The 9,976-nt window shown below is 35.7% G+C and overlaps 2 protein-coding genes across 3 annotated transcripts; both read right to left on the minus strand.

Moving 5' to 3' along the window:
• Positions 1 to 2,823: 2,823 nt before the first annotated feature.
• Positions 2,824 to 3,734, minus strand: LOC127129886 (secoisolariciresinol dehydrogenase). The gene is made up of 2 exons (XM_051058996.1): positions 3,703 to 3,734; positions 2,824 to 3,613 (listed from the first exon to the last, which is right to left on the minus strand). Exons 1-2 carry the CDS (start codon positions 3,732 to 3,734, stop codon positions 2,824 to 2,826), a joined length of 822 nt encoding a protein of 273 aa, XP_050914953.1.
• LOC127125596 (putative pentatricopeptide repeat-containing protein At5g37570) lies at positions 3,427 to 9,476 on the minus strand. Of its 2 annotated transcripts, none has more exons than XM_051054379.1 (5): positions 7,572 to 9,476; positions 6,999 to 7,250; positions 6,289 to 6,381; positions 3,703 to 3,740; positions 3,427 to 3,613 (listed from the first exon to the last, which is right to left on the minus strand). In XM_051054379.1, exon 1 carries the CDS (start codon positions 9,293 to 9,295, stop codon positions 7,634 to 7,636), a length of 1,662 nt encoding a protein of 553 aa, XP_050910336.1. In that variant the 5' UTR covers positions 9,296 to 9,476; the 3' UTR covers positions 3,427 to 3,613; positions 3,703 to 3,740; positions 6,289 to 6,381; positions 6,999 to 7,250; positions 7,572 to 7,633. The 2 variants fall into 2 exon arrangements, with proteins under 2 accessions (XP_050910336.1, XP_050910335.1); XM_051054378.1 differs by having other exon boundaries at positions 6,289 to 6,457.
• Positions 9,477 to 9,976: the final 500 nt, after the last annotated feature.

Raw genomic sequence — 9,976 nt, forward strand, 5'->3', positions numbered from 1 at the left:
GTATATCATTTCAAGAGTATCTCACATTTTCTTGACGAATTTGCAATAATAAACATAAAGGAGTTGAGTATCATTTAAAGGAATAGCTAAAAAGTCCTTAGTTTTGAAATCAATCTCAAACTTTCTCTTTTCCTCCACGGTCCAAAGCAAATCGAGTTTATCTACTACTTCTCCATTTATGTGGTGAGTAAGGATAAGTGGATTGTTGATTATCTTTTACCATAATTTAAAATCAATATTTTGAATGAAAATTTTAAATATATTCTTCCATAGTTCAAACATATCACCATTAAACGGTGGACACGTGTCTAGGAAAGATCTCTTATTAGAAAAAATGTTGAAAGTCTTCTTCCTCTTGAATCAATTAGTCTTTGAACATGAGTTAGGCTCTGATGCCACTTGTTTGACAATTCAATCCACACACAATAAGGGTGGAGATGAATTGTGGGGCTTTGAAAAATGAAAATTTAAAACTAAATTGTTTACAAATTTCTTTTTTTATAAAATGTTTAATTATAGCAGCGGAAAACGAATGGAAAGAAAATACGCATAAAATAAAAAGATATGGGAAAAGAGATGATACTAGAATTTATAGAGGTTATGTTTAAATGAAGTGACCTAATCCTCTCCCCGAGACTTGATCTTGAGAGTATCCAGTGATGCTTATAAGATTTTAGTAGGTTAAGCTTACGAACACCCTTATATAAGGAAAATGAAGTTTCAGATTAACTTTCCACCAAACAACGAACAACTGACTGAAGCATTTAGTCTTCCTTCCAAACAAAAGCTTTGAGCGATTAGCCTCCAAGCTAAACCGAGATTTTATACGGGCTTATCGTGAACCAATGTGGAGTATTAAACTGTCTATCCTTTCAACCGAATCGGGGTTTTACATATGTTGATTACAAACCGAATTAAGATTTTACACAAGCCTGGTCTCGAACCAAACTTGGGTTTTACATAGGTTCGCCACAAACCAAATTTAGATTTTACACCAAGCTAATCTTAAATCAAATTGACCTTTTACATGGGATGAGATCACGAACCAAATTGAGATTTTACACTAGGAAAATCTTGAACCAAATTGAGCTTTTACACGGGCTGAGCTCACAAACTGGACGACGACTTAATACTAAATCCCCCCCAAAAAAATTTAATGGGTTTAGCTTTGAACCCAAACAAACACTCCCTTAATAAGAATTATTCAGCAAGAAGAAAATAGTTCTTGATAAATTTACAATATCACCCTTTCCATAATAAAACTTTCTTACTAAACACAAGAACTTTCTCAAAGCGCTATGACTAAATTAAAGTGAGAGAAAGTAGAAAAATATTTGTAGAGAGAGAGCTAGATGTGAAAAGTGAGTGGAGAGACCTCTATTTATAGGCTAGAGATTGGAATAAAAAGGAAAAAGATTCATGGGCCAATTTAATGCTTCTATCGCTTGGAACCTTATGCCAATCGACCAGATGCCCTAAATAATCGATTTGAAATGCTCACTTTGGAAATTTTTGGATAGAGAAATGTTACCATTGATTAAGACACTACCATAATCGATTATGGACACTATTTTTCATTAACCCAATTGATTGGGAATATGCTCTAATCGATTGGACAATTCAAAAACTTGTCCAAAACATTCTGATAGTTCCTGATTTATATGGCTAGGCTTCAAAACATTTTTAGTTTGTTTTATTTGAGATAGAGGCTTTTAAAAAGGTTTTAGTGTTTGTGTGATTTGGCCATAATACTTTATGAAAATGACCTTGTGTTCTTACAAAACACTAATCACTCATGCACAATTAGATGAGCTTTCACACTCTAAAGGTTCAAGACTTTGTCGAATGTACCAATCATACAAGCACTTTCTTGAATCTTCTTGGAGATAAGGATTGAAATATCTTCAAGTTGGATGTCATCATCAAGAATGTTTTCTCATTTAACGTCCAAGTATGTCTCAACACTCATAGTAGCCAACTCAAAATTCATCAATTGAGGGGTGGAAAAGTTACACTCGATGGGGAGAAAGATTATGCTAGTATACACCGTCCATGGTGATCTCCATCTCCCAAAATAAAATATGGAATGAAGATGTCTTCTTATTCCATCGCTCCATAAAAATAGATAAGAAAGGAGTGTCAAGCATGGTGAGCGAACATCACACAAGTGGAATCGATCCAACATCATCCACTAAATTCAAACCCTTATTGGGAATATGCACATCTGAAAATTTCTTTTGCTTCATCCCAAGAGAATCGACCTTCAATAAAATGCGATCTTTTCATAATTAATTCATATAATATTAGTTATTTTAAATTAACAACTAATACATAAATTAAATTAAAATATTTATACGGTTGCAGGCAACATTTGTCAGGTCTAAGGGACCTATTGGGGACTCCCCTGTTGTGGGGGCTCTGATGATTGTTAGCTAGATCATGCTCACGCATTAGTTTATGGCCGTGCATCTTAGAATGTGCCTCTCTATCAACTTGATGAGACTCCTCACCATATGCCTTTGTATCAAGACGATCATGATCAAGCACAAATATTTCATTTATCCATATATTTGTGTAAAATAAGAGAATCAAAATAACTTGTTTTAATAAATGAAAAAGGAAAAATACATTAATGTTCCTCAGTTTTGTTCATATGGCACACATACTTTACTGCAAGTTCAAGATGCTTTGCTGTAACATGTGTATACCTACCGTCTACGGCGTAAAATGTTGAAAATATTACAATATCAAAATCAAAGTCAAGATGATCGATCCCTTATTCTAGCTTCATGATCTTTATTGCTTCATTGGTAGTAAACAAAATCAAGACTCTGAATACTGAAACATGTGAAAGGATGGATTAACAATGCTAAATCCTCCATCTATGAGCAAATTATGGCCACTCACATACCTTGAATCATCACTTGCAAAATAAAGTGCTGCATTTGCCACATCATCGGTTTTAAAGGTCACTCCCTTAAGATTAGCAAGCGAGTTCATGGCACTTTCAAGCTCACCTTCATTACATCCAACAAACTGTGTTGCCAAAGGAGTTGCACAAGCATAAGGAGATAAACAGTTCACTCTAATCCCGAATTGTCCAAGTTCAACTGCTGCGTTTTTAGTTAAACCAACCACGGCGTGCTTTGCACAACAATAAGCATGTGAGGCAGCACCACCAACATAAGAGCTTATGCTAGAAGTGCTTATAATGCTACCTCCGCGAGATGGGATCATAGCTTGGGCTGCGTGCTTGATGCCGAGGAAAACACCTGTCACATTGATGCTTAATACGCGTTCGAAATCTGCTTTATCGTTGTCGATGATTCGAGAGTTGTTCGGGCCACCTATACCGGCGTTGTTGAACATGATGTCGAGTTTTCCGTATGTTTGTACGGTTGTTTCCACTGCGTTTTTTATTTGATTCTCGTCGGTGACATCGCAATGTACGTACATACATGTTGATGGTCCTATGGATTGAACAACTGAATCTCCAAGTTCATCTTGGATGTCTGCTATTACTACTTTGGCTCCGTGTTGGACGAATATTTCTGCAGTTCGTTTGCCAATTCCACTAGCTCCTCCCGTTATCAACGCCACTTTTCCTTCCAATCTGCATAGAAGAAAAGAGTTCCCACACGTTATTGAATGAATATAAATACAGACATGGTTTTACTATAATGTTGAGATCACGAAGCATACCTTCTGTTAACTGCAGGGCTTGAACTTGCCATGATTTTCTATGAGAAAATGAGGGAAAAGTAGAAAGGATCAGTATATTAGAATGTTAAAACGAGCTTAATTAATAGCACTGATTAAGCAGGCCAAAGATCCGTATATCAAGAAATTATTCACATTACTATATTTTTGTTGCATTCATTCAACGCTATCAATGTTAACCAATAAATACTGATACAGAAAGATAGTAATATTTTATTTATATAATAGTACTAATGTAATCACAAACTCCAACGTATTTGTCTGCAGTGTGTCTTGATCATTATTCTAGCTGATAATTCAATGTAATAAGCCGAAACTGGCTCCAACTATGGACTAAGAATAATTAAGTTGGAATCTTATCAAGGAGAAATTATTTCCTTTCTTAATTTGTTTACTCTCTTATTCTCTTGTTTGCATCTTTTGTATTGTAATTAGTTTTTATCGAAACTTTGCCATCATATTCTTCTTTATATATATATATATATATATATATATATATATATATATATATATATATATATATATATATATATATATATATATATATATATATATTATAATAAATTAGATGATTTATCAAGATCAAGAAATTATTGTTAATAGATGCAAAAGTTCTCTTAATTGATTTAGAATTGAGGGTTAACTAGCTTAATAAAAAAATACAATTTTATTTTGTACAATTTCGTTCCACCACATTCTAGATCTCAAAGTTCAAAATCTCTTGATTCTCTTATGCATTGTTTCTAAATAATGTTGCACAACGGAAAATATTTTTAGGGGTATTTTTTATACTTTAAAAAATATTTAACATTAATTTTTTTCAATTTCTCTTATATCAAGCTATACATAATCTTAGACTCTCTTTCTCAGTGGCTTATTTACCACGTCTTTCTCTTTTTTTCACTCTTTTTCTCTTAGTTTCCTCATATCACTTTCTTTCTTCTGTCCCACGTATAATTGGGACTGAATCATATTTAAACCAATATTAAATAAAAATTTAAATATCACTATAACAATGCAAGTGTTAAGAACTTTTGAGAAGAAATCCCAATTTGAGATTTTGCAACTCCAGAAAAGTAAGGAGGAGTAGAAAGTGACGAACCATTGATTTATAATTTGAATTGTTGCATGCCATTATAGAAATAGACTTAATTCGTCCTAAGAGGAACTAGGAGCAAGGAGAACTTGGTGGTATCCCAAAAGAAGGCGGTCTTGGAGAAGAATGTGGAGCTAGGAAGTTCATCTTCATCGACCATGGTGATAGCATTAAGGACTCGGGTGTCAACACAAAATCATCAAGATCCATCCTTTTTGCAAACAAGGAAAAAGGACTAAGCTCAGCCAAGATCTCCTTGATCATTTGAGTCATGACTTCTTTGTGGCATTGAGGATAATGGTATGACGTAACATTGAATGGAGAGGCGTAGAACATCAAGTGGATGTGGAACTTGTTTGGATTAACTTATTTGAACTTGTCTACTTACACAAGTGGATGTGGAACTTGTTTGGATTAACTTATTTGAACTTGTCTACTTACACAAGTGGATGTGGAACTTGTTTGGATTAACTTATTTGAACTTGTCTACTTACACAAGTAGTTGTGAGACTGTTTGGTAGAGTCTACAGAAATATAACATGTCTATAAGCTCTTTAAGATACCTCCTCAACCGACATCTTTACTCATTATAAAAGGGAAAAACGGTTCTCAGCCTCCCCTTTCAATGATTCCCCATTTTGACCTTAGAGTAACGGTGAACTTGTTAAACTTCTCCTCTAATCTATTCATCCACCACATTCAATAAACATGCATTTTTGTTTTCACTTATCAGAACATAGGAAATATATGTGAAGTTCTGTAACAGAACATAGGAAATCCTAAGGCAACAAAAGACAGAGACTTCAAGGACCTAATTATAATCATGCATCAATTGAGATCCTCATGAGGTGTTTTGGATGAACTCTATTGGGCCATTTTGTTATTTCAGGCCCAATTACTGTAGCAGTGTTCTAAAGTGAGTTTAGCCAACATGTGTAATTCAAGCCATGTCAAATTGGCTTTGAAGTAAAATATACCAGATGACATTTCTATTTACGCGTTTCACAGGAAACTGAAACTGAAGTTGTAGCAGCATGAAACAAATGATTAAGTTCCATTCAATCTGAGACATTTCTAGAATGGAATGGACATGATAACACTGATTTACCCTCCTCTTACGGGTGAAGCCTCTGGCAGTGCAGACTATGAAAATTCAGGATCCTATAGGCCTGCTTCTGTTTTTGGCTTTACAGGCACAAATAATCATACGACAACAATTCGATTTTGTTTCATTGAACGGAAGATGAAAGTAAATTATGTAGCACTCTTTACTTATGGATAGCCTTCTTAAAGGTGAATATGAAAGTTCTTATTTTCCTTGCCCGCATAGGTTAACCATTTACTATTTTTTTTTACACTTTTCTTGGATTTCTTTCCTCATGCAATTCATTCCGTTATATAGCAGAGAAGAAAAAGGCAGTAGAAGGAGATTGATAAAGCAAAATTAAAGATAAGAGTGAACTCAAACTCACATCTTGATAAGCTTTAGCTTCAGCAGTTTCATCCATAAGTTTCTGAGCATCCTCTTTTGAAGTTGAGTGCATGACACTAGAAGGGGGAGAATACTAATTCGGCACCAGATATGGACAAATAAAAGAGCCATCAGAAGATGCAAACATGAAGAGATTCAATGATTATCATCTGGAAAAGAAAAATAAACAAAAAAGCAAAAATAAAAACACGGGGAATAATAAAATCAATATTAAAATATTACAATTAAATGGTGTATGTACAGAATAATTTCATTGATATCATTTGAGTGTTTATTAAATGCAGACAAGGCATATTTTCTTTTCATAATATCCTATAGAAATAGACAAATATTTAAAAAAGGATGCTCATAACCATTTGGGAGGAAGCATAGTTAGAAAACGGGAAGATGCTTGCTCCCACACCTATATCATTGTTAATTTGAATAAAGCCAGAGCAAGGGAGATTATAACAACCAGTTGCTTGATAGACATCACTTTATTAAAGTAATTAAACAACTTCAATGCTGTTGGGAATTGAGATCTTTTATCAAAGAAACCAACTTAAAATAAAATTGTCTCCCCGTTTCAATTAAGAAATTCTGGAAAAGCTACTAGAATTGATGGGGGAATATTTCCACAAAAAAGAGCTTTTACTTATATCCAAATGAGAAGATAGGGAAATGATGAGAAGTTGAGGTTGTGAAGGGTACCTCTTAGTCCAAAATTTGCAATAACTATCGTGGTAATAGACTGAGATTCATCACACACGATTCTGTTCGTGTGAAAGGATTGGTACCGGTAGTCTAAGAAGCAAGGAAGTTGTGATTTGATTGTCGAGGATCGCTTTCCACCCTACCTAGCCATTTGCTTCACTGTCTTAATAATCCTGTTGCATACAAATCCTTGGCAGTTCGGCACCCAGAGAGCGTTTTCATTGTAAATTGCAAAAAGCTCATAATACCCTGTTTAAAAAATAGTGAAAAAAATTTAAACAACTGAGTTGTGAACAAATAGTGTCATACATGACGGGGCTTCTCATGAAAGCAAGATAGGTTCAACACACAAAAATAACACAAATGTAATGAAAACCTCAATCCAAAGTAGCATAAGAATAAATTAACTTCAATGTGAATGGATCCTCTCACGTTCATGCCGTGTGGAAATTATAATGTGACAGTTAGTGAGAAAAGGGAATAAACTATATACTACCATCAACTCGTTTGCAATTTAACAACCATGGATTAACTTCTATGATTCAAAATCCACTGAAAAAGAGTTCATACCGCTTTCCAGGTTCTGTACATTCAGAACTGCATACATAGAACCAGAATAACTCAGCATTGGACTAAAGTTTACTGCAACCAGGTATCTTCCGCACTCCTCTTTCCTTCATCTTATTTCTCACAAGGGAAACATCTTTCCATCGATCTGCTGATGCATAGATGTTAGACAACAGCACATAGTTAGCAGCATTTTGAGGCTCAAGTTCAAAAAGACGATTCGCAACAGTCTCTCCTAACTCTGAATCACCCTGTAGTTTACATGCTCCAAAAAGTGCACCCCAGGCACCAGCATTAGGCTCCACGTGCATGGATTTTATAAGTTCATAAGCATCCCTTAAATGCCCGGACCGGCTTAGAAGATCAACCATACATGCAAAATGATCGGGTGTAGGACTAATGCCATAATTTTCCTCCATGGAGTTGAAGTAGTTCCAACCCTCATTAACAAGCCCAGAATGACTACAAGCTGTCAGGACAATTGTGAAGGCCGCCTCATCTGGAATTAGCCCTTCCATCAGCATCCTATTAAATAGATTCACAGCATCTTCCCCATGCCCATGAATTGAAAACCCCTGAATCATCGAACAATACGAGACTAAATCTCTCTTAGGCATTTCCCGGAACAACTTCAACGCCCTCTCCATGTTTCCACATTTTGCATTCATATCCACAAGTGCTGCAATCACATGGTCTTGCTGAAGATCAATAGAGCTGTTGCCAACATAAGAATCAACCCATTGAGCCAAATCTAAATGACCCAACTGAGACACAGCCGACATCAAGGCAACCAAAATGAACTCATCAGGCTTCATATTCATTGATTCCATCTCAAGAAATACCGCCAGCGCCTGATTAGGCTGACCATTCTGTACATAACCCGATATTAAAGCAGACCAGGCAACAATATCCTTTTCCGTAGCTTGTTCAAACAAGAACCTCGACGCTGCCATATCACCAGCCTTAGCATATCCATCAATCATGGTCGTGAAAGAAACTACGTTCTTCGCAGGCATAGAATCAAACACACCCCTAGCACTACTCAAATCTCCAACCTTAACAAAACCCCGAATCATAGCATTCCATGAAGCCACATTCCTCAACGGCATTTCATCAAACATCCTCTTTGCCTCAACCACATCCCCAACAGTGACATACCCAACAACCATAGCAGTCCAAGAAACCACATTTCTCTCAGACAATCCATCAAACACCTTACGAGCATCACCAATCTCCCCACATTTACCATACATATCAATCAAACTGGTGCCCACAAACACATCCTCATCCAACCCACACCTCAACACCGACCCATGAACCGATTTTCCTACCAAAACCTTACAAGTACCTGAACAAGCTTTAATCACAGAAGGGTAAGTGTATCTATCAGGGAAAGCCCCTTCCGCTTTCATACGAATAAAATCGAAAAGGGTATTAGAAAACAAGCTTTTTTGACAATGCATTCTGATGAGAGTGTTCCAGAGGAAGGTAGAAGGATTGATAACACGGTCAAACACGGTGGTGGAATATGAGAGAGTGGAAGTGGAAAGAGTATTCGCAAGTGAAATGAAATGCGAAATGAGGAACTGGTCTTGTTCAAGGCCTCTTTGAACGATGGAAGCGTGAACTTGTTGAAGATGTTGGATTCTCTTGCAAGCTTTGAGAAGAGTTGCTATGCTTGCAGATGAACGAGGAGAAGAACAATGTTGGTGGATGGAAGAATGCATAGAAATTGAATTTCTACAAACAAAGATACTTTTTTTATTTGAAACTATAGTCGCCGGTGGGTCACGGTGAAACGACGGCGGAGGAGTGGAATTGAGGGATGAAAGAGAAAGAGTGAAGGATTTCGCTGGTGGCCATGAAATTCCCTCTCTCGTTCAGTTTTTCATCATTGCATATGTCAAAATTACACTAGGGTCCTTTGGCATATTTAATTATAAGGATTTTGTTATGGGATGAAATAGAATGAAATGAATTTTGAATCTTAATTAATGAGATTATATTGTAAAAATTTGTAAATAATGGATGGAATGGAAGATGAATCTATTTCATTTAATTCAATTCAAATCTCTACTTTTTGTTCCATTTAATTTGGGATGTATGTGATGGAATGAGACATTTTAAATAAAATAACTAAATAATGGGGTGTGATCTATATTTCATTCCGCTCCGTTCCATTCCGCTATGTTACGTTTCACTCCGCTCCATTTCGTTATGTTCAATTCTGTTCCACTATGTTATGTTCCATCAATCCAAACATAATGTCTATAAGTTAGTCCTTTAAGTTATATAATGTCTACACCGTTGAACTTTTTTAATGATTATGTTTCAAACATGCATAGTTGCCATTAACGGTGCTTATTGGTTGTAACGTTGTATAGGTGTAAATATTTTGAATACTACTT

Source organism: Lathyrus oleraceus, chromosome 3 (genome assembly GCF_024323335.1).
Source record: "Lathyrus oleraceus cultivar Zhongwan6 chromosome 3, CAAS_Psat_ZW6_1.0, whole genome shotgun sequence".
Classification (NCBI taxonomy): domain Eukaryota; kingdom Viridiplantae; phylum Streptophyta; class Magnoliopsida; order Fabales; family Fabaceae; genus Lathyrus; species Lathyrus oleraceus.